This window comes from Taudactylus pleione, unplaced genomic scaffold, assembly GCF_031769625.1.
Source record: "Taudactylus pleione unplaced genomic scaffold, aTauple2 ptg000652l, whole genome shotgun sequence".
Classification (NCBI taxonomy): domain Eukaryota; kingdom Metazoa; phylum Chordata; class Amphibia; order Anura; family Myobatrachidae; genus Taudactylus; species Taudactylus pleione.
The window spans coordinates 1,880,001-1,899,086 of NW_028285054.1; the positions used below are offsets into that span (position 1 = coordinate 1,880,001).

Genomic DNA, 19,086 nt, shown 5'->3' on the forward strand with positions numbered 1-19,086 from the left:
GACAGACAGAGAGGGGTCAGAGACATTCACATAATACAGACAGACAGCATGAGACAGGTGTTCTAGAGAGACTATCAGGGATACACCACGTACAGAGCACATAGGCCATTCATGGAGCTTAGAGAGAGTGCTAAAGTATCCCAACAGTGATGGCAGACTTATTATTGTCCTCATTATCCCTGCTGTGCATGGTGTTGGAACACAAATCGGGATCATAGAGCGCAAGCTGCACCAGAACATGTGATTTAGGGTTTCTGAAGTACTCTTGCTCCCCACACACCTTCACCCTCCAGCAACATGGCATTCTCCCTCACCCTCTAGCAATATGGCATTCTCCCTCACCCTCTAGCAAGATGGCATTCTCCCTCACCCTCCAGCAACATGGCATTCTCCCTCACCCTCCAGCAAGATGGCATTCTCCCTCACTCTCCAGCAACATGGTATTCTCCCTCACCCTCCAGCAACATGGCATTCTCCCTCACCCTCCAGCAATATGGCTTTCTCCCTCACCCTCCAGCAACATGGCATTCTCCCTCACCCTCCAGCAACATGGCATTCTCCCTCACCCTCCAGCAACATTCTCTCTCACCCTCCAGCAACATGGTATTCTCCCTCACTCTCCAGCAACATGGCATTCTCCCTCACCCTCCAGCAACATGGCATTCTCCCTCACCCTCCAGCAACATGGCATTCTCCCTCACCCTCCAGCAACATTCTCCCTCACCCTCCAGCAACATGGCATTCTCCCTCACCCTCCAGCAACATGGCATTCTCCCTCACCCTCCAGCAACATTCTCCCTCACCCTCCAGCAACATGGCATTCTCCCTCACTCTCCAGCAACATGGCATTCTCCCTCACCCTCTAGCAAGATGGCATTCTCCCTCACCCTCCAGCAATATGGCATTCTCCCTCACCCTCTAGCAAGATGGCATTCTCCCTCACTCTCCAGCAACATGGTATTCTCCCTCACCCTCCAGCAACATGGCATTCTCCCTCACCCTCCAGCAATATGGCTTTCTCCCTCACCCTCCAGCAACATGGCATTCTCCCTCAGCCTCCAGCAACATGGCATTCTCCCTCACCCTCCAGCAACATTCTCTCTCACCCTCCAGCAACATGGTATTCTCCCTCACTCTCCAGCAACATGGCATTCTCCCTCACCCTCCAGCAACATTCTCCCTCACCCTCCAGCAACATGGCATTCTCCCTCACTCTCCAGCAACATGGCATTCTCCCTCACCCTCCAGCAACATGGCATTCTCCATCACCCTCCAGCAACATGGCATTCTCCCTCACCCTCCAGCAACATGGCATTCTCCCTCACCCTCCAGCAACATGGCATTCTCCCTCACCCTCCAGCAACATGGCATTCTCCCTCACCCTCCAGCAACGTGGTATTCTCACTAAACCTCCAGCAACATTCTCCCTCACCCTCCAGCAACGTGGTATTCTCCCTCACCCTCCAGCAACATGGCATTCTCCCTCACCCTCCAGCAACATTCTCTCTCACCCTCCAGCAACATGGTATTCTCCCTCACTCTCCAGCAACATGGCATTCTCCCTCACCCTCCAGCAACATTCTCCCTCACCCTCCAGCAACATGGCATTCTCCCTCACTCTCCAGCAACATGGCATTCTCCCTCACCCTCCAGCAACATGGCATTCTCCCTCACCCTCCAGCAACATTCTCCCTCACCCTCCAGCAAAGTGGTATTCTCCCTCACCCTCCAGCAACATTCTCCCCTCATCCTCCAGCAACATGGCATTCTCCCTCACCCTCCAGCAACATGGTATTCTCCCTCACCCTCCAGCAACATGGCATTCTCTCTCACCCTCCAGCAACATGGTATTCTCCCTCACCCTCCAGCAACATGGTATTCTCCCTCACCCTCCAGCAGACCAGTCCGATGAATACCATTAGAAAGGAGTCGCTACCAATCACTGTATTCAGAAATGTAATATTAACTGAATCACGGACACAGGCTGTGACACGTGCCGAAAACAGTCGCGGCACAGTTGCCTTTTTTTTTCCCGCCACTCCTCCTTACCTCCCCCAAACGTTCCCTGACTGTCAATCACACTGCCAGTAAAAAGTTGCTGCGAGTGACTGCGATAATGTACCTTGACTTATGCGCTGTGTGACTATTGCAGCGTATCCACTTGCCGATTTGAATGCGCGATTGAATGATAACGATATCGTTAACGTTCAATCGCGCATGAATTGGGCACTAAAATGTCTGAAACGACCAGCGATTCACGCTCCCGCTGGTCGTTTCCGACATCAGTCATTGACCGAACATGCCAATAAAGACAGATTGGCCATGTTTGGGGATGAGGGAGGGTGCCTACAAATCTACAACACCCTCTGCTGCTTTTGCTATCCCAGCACTGTGATCGAGGGCGCAGGCTAGGTTACCTGGTGGACGGCGTAGAGCCGCCAGCCAGCTGAGTAGGCCTTACCTTACTCCGGCTGGCCGGCTTGTGAGTCCAGGAAACTGCAACCGTCGACACAGTCCCGGAAAACGGGGCGGATACGCCCCTGCACCGCCCCTTACATGCCTCTGCCTGTCAATCAGGCAGAGGCATCGAAGGGGCTGCGTGCGATTACGCAGGACCCATTCTGCACACTCGCAGAATGGGTCCTGCGCACTCGTAGATTCCCGATAATCAGGAATCTGCATTCAGCATTGCACTTGCGTGCAATGCTGAAACGGGTCCATTGCTCGGTGATTGACCTACGGACAGCTACTGTCCATAATTATTAGACAGGTCACCTTACATTATTTCACATTCAAACAAATATTTTTGGAGGGTATATCACAGACTAGTGCGCCTGCTTTCTGTATCTCATTCTGTGTTATTTCATATTCACTCAGCCTTATGACGAAAGCGAAATCGCACTATTTGAGAGACTATTATCAGTAGACTTATCATTGCAATATAGCTCAATGACAGACCCTGAGTTCACAGTCAATTACAGGAAGTCAGTGCACAACTTCCTAAATATCATTTTCTTATTTATGCACTCCACCCTTATCTCACCTCACCCAACACCCACAGAGCAAGCTAAACCTCTACTACCTGGATTCCGGACACAACCACATTATATACTGTGTCTAAAACACTACCAGGTGCTCTTGAGGACGTAGGTAACATACACAGGAAGTAGCTAATACAGGTGCAAGAGAGGACATCATAGCCAAGCGTACAGGCAGTGCTAGCAGCAAGTTCCCCAAGCATTTAGGGAGCACTTCCAACTCACACAACTCAAGGGAGATTCCCTAAATCATTTTGTGCAGGTAGGTACAGAGTGAAATCTTTACCTGTTGTTGATGATACAAATTAGAAACTTTTTTGTTTTGAGAAAGTGTTAAAGTCATTCGGCACATTCCATTGCTAGTACTGTCATGTTGGATATGTGTAATGCAGATCTGCATCCTAATCTTGTTACCGTTTCTATAGAAGACAGCAGTATGTGTTTGGATCAGGGTTTATATCTGTGTGGTTACTGGATCTACTGTATTTATAAAATATTTGCAGCATATTCCCCCAAAACACCTGTGTTCGGGGATATCAGCAAATATAAATTTTCTACTTCAGGGTCCATAGGGTATCCACAGGATACCTTGGGGTATAGGCGATGGCGGCAGACATCCAGGCACCACAGCGTTAAATTTTCAGCCTCCCAGGATGCACTGGGGTCCCTCTCCTATACCCCGCCCCCGAGCCTCAGGCCACTCAGTTTTTCGTAGGTGCCTGGCCGGACCAGTCGCACCGTACAGAGGGGGGTCTTTTTAAGGCCCCTGAATATTTCTTCGCAGCTGTGGCTGCACAACTAGAGTGCTTCAGCATAGGACAGTCAGTACTGACGTCCATGCTGTCACTCCTACACCCCGCCGGTACCAGAACGCCGGTACCGATCCGGGGATGCTGGTAGGTAGCTGGGGTCACAGCTAGCGGTGATCCCCGGCTACCTGGACTGTGGCTGGATGCACGGGGAACAAGGTAAGCGGCGGGGTCCCGCGGTGGGCACCCGCTGGTAACACAGTCCTGTTTGGTCCCCAGGCAGGGGGCTCCCTGGGGACCGGCTGTGCGTGGGGCCAGGTACTGATCCTGCGCCTTCCACTAGACCACCAGGGACAGCGGGCCGTAGCATGTGCGGTACAGCGCGGCGTCCCAGGGGTTGATAGCACGCCAGGGGAGAACGCCTTCCCTGTCTCACAGCCGGCGTCTCCCATTCTGCACAGTGCCATTCCACAGCGGTCTGAGCGGGCTGTGTCAGCGCTCCTCCCCCGGGCCCTGCCTTCTCTCTGCTCCACGGTGGCCATTTTCTCACTACATGTGCTGGGGATGGCAAACGCTGCTGGAAGCTGATACAGATGCCATTGCCCACAGGTGGGCTTAGATAACGGTCTTCGCCTTGCTTACCTCAAAGTGCAGGTTTCTGCCCTGTTAGTATGGTTTCAGTGTAGGATTGCTACTCTTCCTGATGTCCGCACCTTTGTGCAGGGTGTACGTTATATTCAGCATCCCTTTGTTCCACCTGTGGCTCCTTGGGATTTGGCTGTGGTCCTTAGGGCTCTCTGAGGACCGCCATTTGATCCACTGGGCTCACTGGATTTCAAATGGCTTACGGCTAGGACTGTATTCCTTCTGGCTCTTAATTTGGCCAGTAGGATCTCAGAATGGGAGGCTCTGTCATGTAGACCTCCCTTTTTTCTCATCTTTCCTAGGAACAGGGCAGTGCTTGCCTTTACTTCCCCAGTCCTGTCTGCTGGTGAGGCCTATTTGGCTGTGGTACGGGCGCTAAGAATTTAAGTTGACCGTACCAGTCCATTTAGGAAATCAGACTCTCGGTTTTGTCCTTTCTGGTTTCCATAAAAAGGGTTGGCCTGCCACTACGCTAACTTTGGCAGGATGGATTCACAGGTCTTCCTGTTCCATCCTCTATTAAAGCTCTTCCACTAGGTCTGTGGGTCCTTCGTGGGCAGCTCGACGTGGCGCTTCAGCGGTGATTGGCAGCCACGTGGTCATCTGTCCATATTTTTGGTAAGGTATTATGCTTTTGATACCTTCACCTCTCAGGATGCTTCCTTTCGGCGGCGGATTCTCCTTACAGCACAGGAGCGTCCCCACCCTTAAAGGATACTGCTTTGGGACATCCCCAAGGTATCCTGGGGATACCCTATGGACCCTGAAGTAGAAAATATGAGATATGGTAAGAACTTACCCTTGTTATCTCTATTTCTACGAAGTCCATAGGGTTCCACAGGACTCCCGCCCTGTCGCACCTGTACTGCAGATGGGCTTTGATCTGGTCACCGGTTTCTCCGTCTCCTTCTGGTGAGAATGTGATTCTTGTGTGTTCCAGACTGTCTTCTCTCTCTTTTTTGCTCCTGCTCCGGCCTATGGCTTGTTACGAAACTGAGTGGCCTGAGGCTCGGGGGCGGGGTATAGGAGAGGGACCCCAGTGCATCCTGGGAGGCTGATAATTTAACTCTGTGGTGCCTGGATGTCTGCCGCCATCGCCTATACCCCAAGGTATCCTGTGGAACCCTATGGACTTCGTAGAAATAGAGATAACAAGGGTAAGTTCTTACCACATCTCATATTATCCCTTAAAATGTACCTTGGTAATGCCAAAATATAATGTGGTCCCTCCATTTACAACAGCAGCCGCAGTCCCTATAGGTCACTATGGGGGTTTGCGAAGCTGTTAGATTTACTAAGCGCATTCCAGAGTCTGGTCCCCGCAGCTAAGGCCATCTGAAGATGGCGTTAGCCGCTGTTGCCTACAGATTACACTTCCCAAAACTTACAGGGAGAGGGTTCCACCAGAACTCTCCCCGGGAAATAGCTACCGCACATGCGTGGTCTGTAGGCCGCACATGTGCAGGTGTCCTGAGAGAGAGGTGAAGAGGCCACTGATGTGGTTACTTCACTCCGAGCACATTGCAGGGACGTGCTCCTTACAGAGCCCCCTGTACCTCCATGTGCTATTTAATACATTCCGGTGATATTATCGCATACTGCAATGCGATCATGGGCGCTTATATCGCGTTTTAGTTGGAACTAAGCCCATGAGTATCTGTGAACCAAAGGACAAGCACCCGACTAATTCAACCTAAAACTCTTTTAATAATTTACAGACTTTACTGTAACACTCTTGTGGGTAGTAAAATATATCGCACTAATTAAAAGTTGGGGATCCTTAAAAGGAATGGAAGAAGTCCATGACAATAATGTAGTCTAAAATAAATTGGGAATAAACTGCCATTTTCATCGTGTCTCAGAACAGTTATACGTTTGGTTATTCCATCTCTTTTCAGTCATCTGTTAGGTGGCAGAGTCATTTCATTGATCATATTCCTAGTTGATGACGCAGCAGCTTCTGTTTAATATGAGCAGTAAAAGGCTAATCTGTAATCACACGAAAGGCCCTGTTTCACTAATGACAAAGGGAACACTCTATCTCTGTAGTTTATTATGACCAACACTAATGATTACAAGGCCACTCTAAGGGCGGAATTCAATTGTTTTCGCGGCCCGGATCTCCCGTCTAAAGTGACGGGAGATCGCGGGCCGCTATTCAATTGTTCCAGCTTTTCGCGCTGATCGCACCCATAGAGGTCGGGTTTAGCCGTGTAAATCAGCTAACCCCGACCAAAGTGCTGGGCGAGCATTTAGCATAGGCTATGTTACGATGTGCGAAGGGCAGTGGAGACAAGATGAGGCCAAGGATTTATAATGAAAGATAATCTGGACGATTTCCGACTGTTTTGAACGATTATTATCATTCGACGGGTGTATGAACATGAGCGATAATGGACAAACGTTACAAGATGCCCCCCCAAAAAACGATCATGATCTTTTGATTTGATTTTCAAGCATGTTTGGTCTGTCAGGTCATCGTTATGCAGATCTAGTTGAAATCTTACCAGTGTATGGTAATTATGGTCAGGGGATAGTTTGCCTATGAAAATTCACATTTGGGACCAATCGCTGGTACTAAAATATTGTTTAAACCATTACGATAATTGCTTAGGGTATAGTCAGTCACCTGTAGATTGTTTGAATCGCTCAGATCATCCTATTATTCATATGACCAGTTTAGAGATGCTGTAAGAAGCTGGGTCCCCAACAGTCAGGGACGATTGTGATGTAAAATGCATCTCTACATAAAACATACTTCATACATAATTAGTTTCTATATTCTTCTAAGTACTTTCCACACATCGATCACTCCCTGAACCTGTGATAAATCGATATAGGTGCTCAGATCTGTATTACTAAGAAATTTTCTGTCTATATAGCAGCTGGGAACTGCAACCCACTAAAATTAGACAATATAAAAAAAAAAACAGGTAGCGCTTATAGACAAAAATAAAGGAATGTTTATTAAAAAACACTGTGTATTAAAGCAATAACTAATAAATAAAAACATCAATTGATAGCTGCCAAACTGTGATTTAGAAAGCAATCCTCTCCACTGGGATGCAGTTGATATGCCGGTGGACAGGATGCCGGCAGTCGAAATACCAACACCGGATGCCAATAGCCCGATGGACGTCAGGATACCGGCGTCGGCATCCCGACCATCTGAAGTCTGGGCGGCGGTAAGTATGTGCGTTTAGCCGGGGATGGTGGGGTTAGGATTTGGCACCCCCTGGGGAGGGTTAGACTGGGGAAAGGGGGGATTAGGGTTAGGCACCCCTGGGGGAGGTTAGGGTTAGGTTTAGGCTGCTGGAATGAGGGGGTTAGGCTTTCACCCAGGGAGGCTAGGGTTAGGCACCACTAAGGGAGGGTGAGGGGAGGGTTAGGCTACTTACCACATCTAGTCGGGATCTTCACCATTTCGGCCTTTCACTGTCTGTTTTTGAACCTGGCGTCATCTCATACCGATTCCCCCTCCAATAGTAGATCTAGATTTCTCTGGAGGATATAATAAATAATAGTCTGTTGTAATACTTCTCCAGAGGTTAGCACAAGATGCTGTGAAATCACCGTAATTTAAATATCTCACCTTTTAATTATAAGGAAAAGTAGTTCAGTCCCGACCTCTAAAGCTGCATACACACACAACGATTTTTTTAATGATTATCGTTAAACGATATCGTTTAAGGATAATTAATGGCAAAAATCGTTCACTTTCTGAGTCAAACGATGAACGATTATCATTCATGCGCGTTCACGCTTGTAGTTTGTCGTTTGTAGTTTGTCGTTCAGTCAGACTTGTCAATTCAACGATTTTCATTAAGGGAATATGCAAAAATCGTTTGTAGTTCATAAAAATCGTTCATGACATTTAGCAAATGAACAACTTTAGTAAACGGTTTTAGTAAATTTTTTCAAGGGAAAAAATCGTTTACTCAAATCGTTCATTAAAAAAATCGTTGTGTGTGTGTATGCAGCTTTAGTAATTGTATCCACAAGAGCATGTACCTCGATAGCAGGCTGTGAATGTACCAGTATGTGTGACCGGATCACGAGGCACACAGCCACAACAGCAGCGAGGCGGTCGGGACCTGTAGTAGGTGTATGATGTTAGTGCGCTTTCCATTTGGTCCAGCGGGTCTCTTATGCCTCAGGCGGTAAGCTGCGCCCAGGTAGCGGTAATAATAGTGTCCCGGGTGTTCTCAAATTTAAGGAGCGCTTATGACGGGGGTGATTACAGCCAATAAATAGTAGTGTCCTGCGACAACCAATGTGCATTATACCCCTTTGACATTGTTAATGGTGGACGCCTCAATCCTGGGTGCAACCCGCCTAAAACACCTTTCAGACTGGCGGTCCAACCCGGCACTAATCCCGGGATGATGACGTCACCGCCATCACTGCATAGGGAGAGATGATCTCATCTCCAAGCGCCAGCTCAGCAGCGAATGGGACCCAGGTTACCCTTACACACCGTAAAGCGAGCCAGGTTGAACTCTGCTCGCTTTGTTCAACCCTGCTCGCTACCCGAGTTGAAATGTGGGTTATTTTAACTGGCCCCTTTCACACTGCGCAGTAACCCGGGTTATTTGATGGCAGTATGAAAGGGATATCAGTAAGTACTTGCTTGGATCTACAAGGCTGCCGCCGGTGGGCGTCTCAATACGTTCCCAGGTGACTGTAGCATTAGCATATTTTCACACGTCAGCTGCTATCTGAATCAGGCCTATGTACATTATGAGTGGTCACATAGAACTGTACTTTACAATGTCTCCCCAGCACTCCACTTACAGACATATAACCACAGAATGTTCTTGTCCTGACTCGTTATACAGAGACAGCTGTTACTAGTGGTGTGTTCCAAGCTGCAGCTTAGCCTGTATTACTGCGGTGCCATCCAAAGTAGCACACACTTTCTCTGCACCATTATACTGTGTCATTGGCACAGCAGCCCCTGCAGCTATTTCCAGTTGCCTCAGTTGTGGCATTTTTAAATAACCGTAAGGCAGCTGAAGCCACATCTTTAGGGCACATGAATCTGATATATGACACAAAAAGGCATAGTGCAAAGCAGAGCATGTCAGTTATACTTACTGTGATATTATAGCCCATTCTCCTGTGTGTGACTTCACAGGTCCACAGTATGTGGATCTAGATCTAGATTAATCACCCAAAGGACCTGACTTACCAAGTAGCGATATTTCAAAATCGTTGTATTATTTTATTGTTTTAGTGACTCACTAACCAACAGTATTATGAACGGTAAAATCCAGGGTGTTGGGTTTGAAAATAAAGGTTTTTCTGTGATTTAGAAAAATCGCTACTTGATAAATAACGGCCTAAAGAGAAACCCCTCCCTCCAAAGCAATGGTTTATTATTATAAAGTATAGCACTGATAATATTCTTGATACAGTTAGTTAGTCATTCCAGTTATATTACTTAGCTCACTATCCACCATGTATTAGTGAGCTAAGTAATGTTTAATTGATGAGTAGTATTTAAATACATTAAATATTGCCGATATTTATATATATCACATGAGTTATTACCAAGAATCAGCAAGAGTACATATCTGTAACACAGATGTCCTATTCCTTTTATTACTTTGCAAGTTCAATGACTACATTCTCTGCACATTAGAGAGTAAAATAAACCAGCGGGCAGATTTACTAACCATTAGGTCTTAAAAGGCACTGATGATTGGTTGCTTTGACCGATGGATTTAAAACGGCAATGGTAACAAATACTAAATCAGCCATAGTAAATCTTCCCTAAAACTCTCCTCTGTAACACTTCTGTTGTGCCCACTACTGCTGGCCGCTATATAGCAGCGCAGTGGCACATCTGGCAGGGAGTTGGTAGAGACTCAGCGGCAGCAGCCCCCCTGCCCAGCGCACAGCAGCATGTGCTGGGCTGCAGAGGAAGACTACTGTAGCTGAGCAGCAGCTGTGACTGCTCTTTCCCTGACTGATGTGCCGTTGCTCTGCTATATAGCAGCCAGTGGTAGTAGACAGGGGGCAGACTCACCGGAAACTTGTTGATGCCTGCATCTTGCAGGCTGTTACAAGTACCTCTGAGAGATGGAAATTTTATACCCAATGTGTTTTCTCTGAAAATGATCTTATTTCTTTTTCTTTTCAGGTAAGATTATAAATAAAGGTCTTCACGAGTATGGATATGGGTAATCAACATCCTTCAATCACAGCCATTCAAGAGATCCAACGTAAAGTCAAAGACATTGAGCAGAATGTGGCCATCTTCAGTGGCTTGCCGAGTGACCCAGAGTACCGGAAGCTGGAGAAGTCTCTGACTAAGCAGCTCTTTGAAATTGAGTCCATTGACACAGAAGGAAAGGGGAATATTCAGCAGGCCCAGAAGAGAGCCATCGAGGAGGTCAAGAGGCTGCTGAAGGAATTGGAGCAGATTGCAAACCATCCCCGCAGGCTTGAGATCGAGAGGATTTTTAAAGAGTTGCAGAGCCTCGTAGCTCAGCAGATAGCACCTTTGTATGGCGGGAGAGGATGTATCACAGAGGAATTTGAGGAAGGGATTCAGAACAATCTGATGCGACTCACACAAGTCAAAACAGAGGGAAGAGCCTCGCTGAGGAAAGCTAGGTATCGCACATTGACTAAAGTCCTTGCCATTCAAGAAATACTAGAGAATTGTTTAAAACAACAGGTCCTCGCACTCCCTCTCTCCACAGAGGCACATCCATCCATCTCCAAAATCAATTCCATCATGTGTGAGGTGAACAAGGCCAGAGGTAGCCTCATAGCCCTTCTGGCCGGCGTAAATGAATGCGAAACCTACAGACACTTATCCTGCATTCTCTCTGGGCTTATTGCAGACCTGGATGCTCTAGACGTATCTGGCCACGCAGACGTGCGCAATTATAGGAAGGAGGTAGTGGAGGAAATAAACAGCTTGTTCACATATTTGGATATCGAAGAAGAAGCCCGATTCACCAGCGCCTACGACCTGGCCAAAAATCAGTCCATCATAAAAATAGAAGTGATTCGCAAAAGACTGGCGGAAATCAAAGCCAGTGTCTTGGAGAGATTTCAGAATGTGTCTGACATTCACGTGGGGACCAAGTCTGAGCTACAGGGCCTCATTGCCCAGTTAGACGAAGTAAGCGTGGAGAGAAATCCTTGCATTCGAGAAGCTAGAAGAAGGGCAGTGGTGGAAGTCCAGACCGTCATCACATACATCGACTTGAAGGAAGCTCTTGAAAGGAGAAACAGCGTGGCTGAGCAGGTCAATGCAGATCATCCATCACACATCGCTGTATGGAAAGTTCTCGGGAGTCTGTCGGAGCTTCAGAAAGAAGTCCTTTCCTTCGATGGTAACAGAACAGATAGAAATTACATACTATTGGAAGAACTCATCACCAAGCAACTTCTCGCTCTAGACGCCATTGATTCCCAAGGCGACGAACGTGCAAAAGCTGCAAGAAAACAAGCAGTAAAGTTGGCCAATAATATCCTTGGTTATCTAGATATGAAAACCGATGAGTGGGAATATTAGGACTTTCTGTAGCTAAGCTTGCGCACAATGATTGTAGGAAGAAAACAAATTTATTGTGTGGTTATTATCAAGTGTGATTAACATTTCTATTTACGCACAAGACCAACGTGGAACCATATCTTCTTCATTTTTTTTCTCCCTGTTTTTACATCACAAATAGTTTTCAAAGATTCATTCCTAAATTAATAATTAAAATATGTTTAATACACCTTTTATATAACTGCTCAAAAATAGAGAGCTTGGCTGTGAGCAACGTTAGTGGGATATTTCATGGCAACTTATTAAATAGTATTTCCATTCACTAGACTGATTACAGTTAATATCTGGTTGCTGTAAGTTGCTATACCGTTATATTAATTACACCATTTTATTAGTGTGGACCTGTCATTTAGACACCAAACATATCTAAAAACACAGTATATGGGTAAACCATTTTTTTTTTTTTTATGCTATTTTTTTTATTTTTATTATGAACCTTTATACAGGGCAAACGTTGGATATCACTTCAGAAAATGTTTAAGCATTCATATCAATCTACATTCTTTCATAATCACTTCAACATGAAAATACAGATATACTGATAGGAGCCACTACTGTGACTATAGGACAATTATGGGAGTTTCTTTGAGTTACTTACAAATTGCACAGATACGGGGTGACTAACATAAAAATAAAAACTGGTATGCAGGAAAAATGGGTTGTAACTGGTAGCAACCGATCATATTGTCAGTTATTTATTACTTCGAAAGTGGAGGTAAATGTAATTGGGTGCTATGTGCTAAAACATACTGTGCAACAGGTTTTATAAATGTCCCCAGTCCTGGCCCATATCTAAACCCTCAATCATTAATAGGGTTACTAGTTAGCTCCACGATTATAACCTTGTCTCTCTTTTGGTAAGGCAACCTACCAGAATGTATAATGGGTACAGTACACTAATGCATATGTTGTGTGGGTGGATGGACTGTATGTTCACCAAGCATTGAATGCCTGTAATGTGCACCATGAATTTGGGTATTCCTATGGATAAATGTGTCTCATACATGGGTGCTTATTTAATGTCCCATTATGTCATTTCATGTGTTTAGTCTCATCAGTTCTTATGACTTCTTTTTCTTCTCCCGAAGTACATTGCAACTCTATAATGAAGTGAATTGTACTGCACAGGAATGAGCTGACCCCTACACTGCCTATATCATATGCTGTAGCTCTCGGTACAGTTTTGATTAAAAAAAAAAAAAGGTTTTTTGTACCAAAAGTTCCATCAAAAATAATTGTGTTTTCATTTTAAATTCATTTCCTAAACGTTATGGGGGCAGTCCAATTCAGCCTACGATCCCACCTAATGCTGTATTCAAACATCGCTAATTTTCCGGCCACCTTTTTGGAGAGTGAAAGAAAATTAGCGATGTTACTGAACATGAAGTGCTTTTGCCTGACTATACCGGTGGCACTTAGAGGGCAATTCAGTTTATCGCAATGACCGCAAAGTGCAAAGAGGAACACTTAGAAGATGTGTTTACCATTCAGCTTACGATCACACTGTCGAAACCAATCATCCTGGGCCTACCTTGGTGGCCGGGCAGCGATGGATTATAATAGAAGCAGTTAGTGTGAGTGCTTGGGGTGGCTCACGCCTCATTCGTCAGTCCAGGCAGCCAACCGAACCTGTTTATGGGTAATAGCTTTTGTATGCTCGCACCCCTAGTCTGTGCGCACTGCGCCAGCTTTTGATGGAGATAGGGTTTAAGAAGCTACCGTATAAGGACTTGAGTTTCTTCGTAGTGCCCTGGAATATCATGACAAAGATGCCTGATATGTCTTTTAAGGGATAACAATCGCTCCAGGGATGATCTGGATTATGTTATGAAAAAGCCAAACTTGTATATGTCACATGACCATTTAAAAGCGTTCCGTGATGAAATGCATAGGTCTGGGAGACAGCAAAATGTCAACATATGAGGATCAATTTGTTTTGTCTTTGTGATGGAAATGTGTCTATAAAACATTATCTGTAGCGCTGTACTACTATAGGTTGCAAAAATATAACACAAATTTACTGCCAGTGGAAAAGGAAAGTTAAGACTTCTCTTGTTATAGCTTATTAAAGTTAGCTAATAATGCCGCTTTCTGCATTAATGTGTGGCTCATTTTGTTAGTTCAGTTTGATTGTAGTAACTTTTTGGAGCTCATACTGACGCCAGCGTATGTTACTATTTCATGCATTGAAAGCAGGTATTTCTTTGATGAATATGGTTTGGGATTTTTGTTGTTGCTGTTGTTGTTGTTACAGAAGCAAAATAAAATTTACATATTGCTGTTATGCGACTGCTTTTACAGCTATTTCTCCAGCAGGCGTTTGATTTGTGCTGTTCTGAAGTATGAGTTTGCCGACATGTTTTGAATTTTGTTTTCAAGTGCATCCGTTGTTAACACTCAGCGTAGGCATCCAATCAGCTCATTAGGAACTAGTAACATCATTGACGTTATGTGATGTCACTGGATCCTAGGAAATTGATAGGCTGTGTTCTCATGAATTCTGATTTAGGCCAGATACAGATGGGTCCTTGCTCAAATAACCTCAATAGGTAATGCAGCACGGCATGCTGGTCCTGTGCAACGCTGCTAACGTTGGTTTTTTCTTTTTTAAATTTTGCTAAAATTTGTCGAAGTCGCAGTGCGATGCGATGATGATGCCCTAAGGAGACTGCGCTGATTGATTTGATATGCGACACTTGTATATGTGTGTTCAACTGAATCTAAACGGAACTTGTCGTGGAAAAAAGCTGCGGCCGCTGATCACAGCACTTTGTATGCTGATTGTGAGACTCAGTCCCACACAGATATACAAGTGTCACATATCACATTAATCAGCACAATAGAGGTCATATGTTCTCACAATGGCTCCATGGCTCTTATATGATAGCACTGCTCCACCTTTGATCTCCACTCTTGCTACCCATATATGACTCATGCGCATCGGATGACTCTGCTCTGACCTCTGAGTGGCAAACTCCTCTAACTAGCTGAATACTTTTCCTCGAGCGGCACTTTCTTCTTCTAATGCTTTCTGTCCAATATCTGGTATTCTGTACGATACCTTATTTCTCTTGGCAGTCCTGTCCCCCCCCCCCCCCCCCCACCACCCTACGCCTTTCCCCTTCTACCAATCCCCTTATGTTTTGGTTTATTGCCAATAACTTTATATAAAAATAGCTTATTTGTTTGGCCTATTCTGTTTATGTCTGTCATATATGTTTTTGTGAGCTTTCTAAATAAAGAATTAAAAAATAAATAAATGAAATCAGCACAGTTTCCTGGAACGTCCTAATCACATCACATTGTGACTTAGGGCCGTATTCAATTAGTTTTGCACCCGCGATACTTTTCCACTTGCCGGACTTTTCGCCTACATTGCATGTTTTGGACTCGAAAAGTTTTCGTGCGCGCCCCCGCCATTCGCCATATTCAATTCTAAAGGACGCAAAAACACGTCCCGTCGAAACTCAAACAGGCGAAAAGTGCTGTCAGAGATGGGGAAATCAGCCTAACGCCCCCCCAAAAGATGCAGCAACATTGGGGATCAGTATACGTACATGTCCCCGATTAGCCCCAGTGAAGCTATTTTGGATACTTAAGTCCTTTCAATAGCATTAAGCATTTTTTTTTTTTTTTTAGAAAATAAGCAGGCCTGTCAAATTTGGGGGTACTTGAAAATGGGTGAAAGTATGGTTTTAATTCACTAAAGTCATGTTTTAAGTGACGTTGAAAATGCGCATTCAGCAAGCACCTGCAATCAAAAAAACACCTCCCGCATACTTGTAGACCCCCAGAAGTCTATATCGCTAGTTTTTTTGTGTGTGCCCCCACTTTGTACTATTTTGCCCCCATTTTCAAAGTCATTTTTGTCACCCATTTTTTTTTTTTTACGCAGCTATCCTTTGGGGGGCTGTCCCAAGGGTGCAGAGTGGTTTCCGCACTTTTCCACACCAAAACCGCAATTCTGCACTTTTTTTCGCCTGCTATTCATAGGTGAAACTTTTTCGCCTATAATATTGCATTGACTTTCCGCGTACTCAAAAAGTCTTTGCGATTGAATACGGCGAAAAGTTTCTGCCTGGCGAAATGACGTCATCCGCAATACTGTTTTGCGGATTCCGACTTTTTGCCGCTAATTGAATATGGACCTTAGAAGTATTTTCGGCAACAAAATACGTTCCGGCACTAGCAGAGTCTCACAGGACCAGGCATGCCAAGAGGGGCTATTGGGTGCGAGTGCTGCAAAGACGAGTGAGGAGACCTCTGTAGTGTTTTTCACCGCTGAGAGTAGTCATTCCAATTTTGAAGATTGTCCCTGCCTGACCATCAATTTTGAAAATGTTACCTGAGGGTTGGGCATGGCCTCTAGGCGATGGGGTTACCAATTCTTTAAGAATTAATAGGGACCTATCCACCATGGACCAGTCAGTAAGTTCTAAATCTCCTATCAAACTTGTTGTGACAGATGTTTTTTCTCTGTCAACTTTCAGCTTAATTTGCAAAAAAAAAAAAAAGTTCTGTATCAGTCCAGATAAAAAGAAAATGAAATCACCCCCAAAAGTTGTACAAAGACACCTGAACTCGGGATTCTTGTTGCTTTATAATAACAGCCACTGAAATATGCCTCATTCATAATATTGTTGCGTAAGCAGAAAATTACCTTATTATCAATTATCAATGGCAAAACTCCTATCCAGGAAAAAAATGTCTCGAGGTTTAAAATCTGATCTATTGGACTTCAAAAATAGCCAAAAATTCACTGCGAGATTTGTCAGAGCAATTTCAGGTAATGTTATCACAGGAACTAAAGCAGTTAGGAGTCTGATATTTTAGGACTGTGATGGTGAACGCTTGGATAGTTAGCTACACTGATGTCATACTAAAATAATATTTTCATTTGAAAATATAGGCAGCTGAATTCCAGATTAAGCTCTAAGTGACAGATTTTTGTTTTTGCCTACTTTGGCCTCAATCTGTGAAAAAAGTGTAAGCATGTAAGTCTTAGGACTGCGATTTTTGAAACCGGTGCCAAAAGTTGTACAGGCACGTCCACTTACACAACCTTAACTCTCCTAGATCCGCCACACCAAAAACCTGAAGAATGCTGATTGTGACAGTTGCACCCACCCCCCACTCTGAGGGCCATAGCTTTCTTCCAATTGTATATTATGAACTAAAATGTTGTCAAAGTTAGTCTGACATATGCCAGCCTTCATGTAACATTTTATCCAAATCGGAGATGGTCAGGTGGGGACCCCTGGTCCACGTGACATGGAATGACCCAGATACATTAAGGTCAGCCATGGAACTAAGTTACTGTAGATTTATGTGTTGTGCAGGAGGTTGAACTGTACCTGTCAATGAATGTCAAATCAGATGTGTTTACTCAAACTAGCTTGGATCAATAAACTGTCCAGTTAGCTTCCAATTTTCTTTGCTTCCATTTATATATTGCACAATACTGGGCACTTAGAAAGACATAATCATGGTTTTCATAATTGTGGCCCTGGTAAGGACTCGGACGAACACCTCAGAGGGTGTGCTCCGCCTCCCCCGGCTCGAAACAGTTAGCCCTACACTGAGTACTTGCGCAATGTAACGTGATGAGCATCAGCGCCGCGCGTTATTACAGGAGCAGGAGGAGACCCAATGATTCAGCTGCATGGCCTTCCTGCACCCTAGAGAGGAGAGGGGGGACTGCCAAACAGGTAAATGTGTGCATTTTATTTTCCACCCCTTTAGAAACTTGTTATTTACCCTACTGTGCAGAGAGTGCAAAAAAATAAATAAATATATATATATATGTATATATAATTTAATTGCTCTATCTCCCCCTCAGTGTCCCTGCCCTCACCCTCCCTATAACCCCTCCTCGGTGTCCCAGCCTTCTCCCTCCCAGTAACTCCCCTCAGTGTCCCCGTCCTCACCCTCCCTGTAACTCTGCCTGAGCGTCCCCGACCTCACCCTCCCTGTAACTCTGCCTGAGCGTCCCCGACCTCACCCTCCTTGTAACTCCCTCTCCGCGTCCCCAACCTCACCCTCCCTATAACTTCCCCTCAGCGTCCCCGCCCTCACCCTCCCTGTAACCCCCCCCTCAGCATCCCCATCCTCACCCTCCCTGTAACTTCCCCCTCAGCATCCCTGTAACTTCACCTCAGTGTCCCTTCCCTCACCCTCCCTGTAACCCCCCCTCAGCATCCCTGCCCTCACCCTCCCTGTAACTTCCCCCTCACCCTCCCTGTAACTCCCCCACAGTGTCCCTTCCCTCACCCTCCCTGTAACTTCCCCTCAGCGTCCCCGCCCTCACCCTCCCTGTAACCCCTCCTCAGCATCCCCGTCCTCACCCTCCCTGCAAATCCCCCTCAGCATCCTCGCTCTCACCCTCCCTGTAACTTCCCCTCAGCGTCCCTTCCCTCACCCTCCCTGTAACTCCCCCACAGCGTCCCTTCCCTCACCCTCCCTGTAACTTCCCCTCAGCATCCCCGTCCTCACCCTCCCTGTAACTTCCCCCTCAGCATCCCTGTAACTCCCCCACAGTGTCCCTTCCCTTACCCTCCCTGTAACTTCCCCCTCGGCATCCCCGTTCTCACCCTCCCTGTAACTTCCCCCTCAGCATCCCTGTAACTCCCCCACAGTGTCCCTTCCCTCACCCTCCCTGTAAATTCACCTCAGTGTCCCTGCCCTCACCCTCCCTGTAACTCCCCCACAGTGTCCCTGCCCTCACCCTCCCTGTAACTCCCCCACAGTGTCCCTTCCCTCACCCTCCCTGTAACTTCCCCCTCAGCATCCCTGCCCTCACCCTCCCTGTAACCCGTCCACAGTGTCCCTTCCCTCACACTCCCTGTAACCCCCCCTCAGTGTCCCTATCCACACCCTCCCTGTAACTCCCCCACAGTGTCCCTTCCCTCACCCTCCCTGTAATTCCTCCACAGTGTGCCTTCCCTCACCCTCCCTGTAACCCCTCCACAGTGTCCCTGCCCTCACCCTCCCTGTAACCCCCCCTCAGTGTCCCTATCCACACCCTCCCTGTAACTCCCCCACAGTGTCCCTTCCCTCACCCTCCCTGTAATTCCTCCACAGT

General features: G+C 46.1%; 1 protein-coding gene across 1 annotated transcript in view; it reads left to right on the plus strand.

The window, feature by feature from the left end:
• Positions 1-17,424, plus strand: part of BAG5 (BAG cochaperone 5) — a 17,703-nt gene extending 279 nt beyond the window's left edge. The window contains exon 2 of the mRNA XM_088455368.1: positions 10,578-17,424. Coding sequence (XP_088311494.1) covers positions 10,608-11,966 — 1,359 coding nt within the window. The 5' untranslated portion in view covers positions 10,578-10,607 and the 3' untranslated portion in view covers positions 11,967-17,424. The remainder of the gene's footprint in view (positions 1-10,577) is intronic.
• The last annotated feature ends 1,662 nt before the right edge of the window (positions 17,425-19,086 follow it).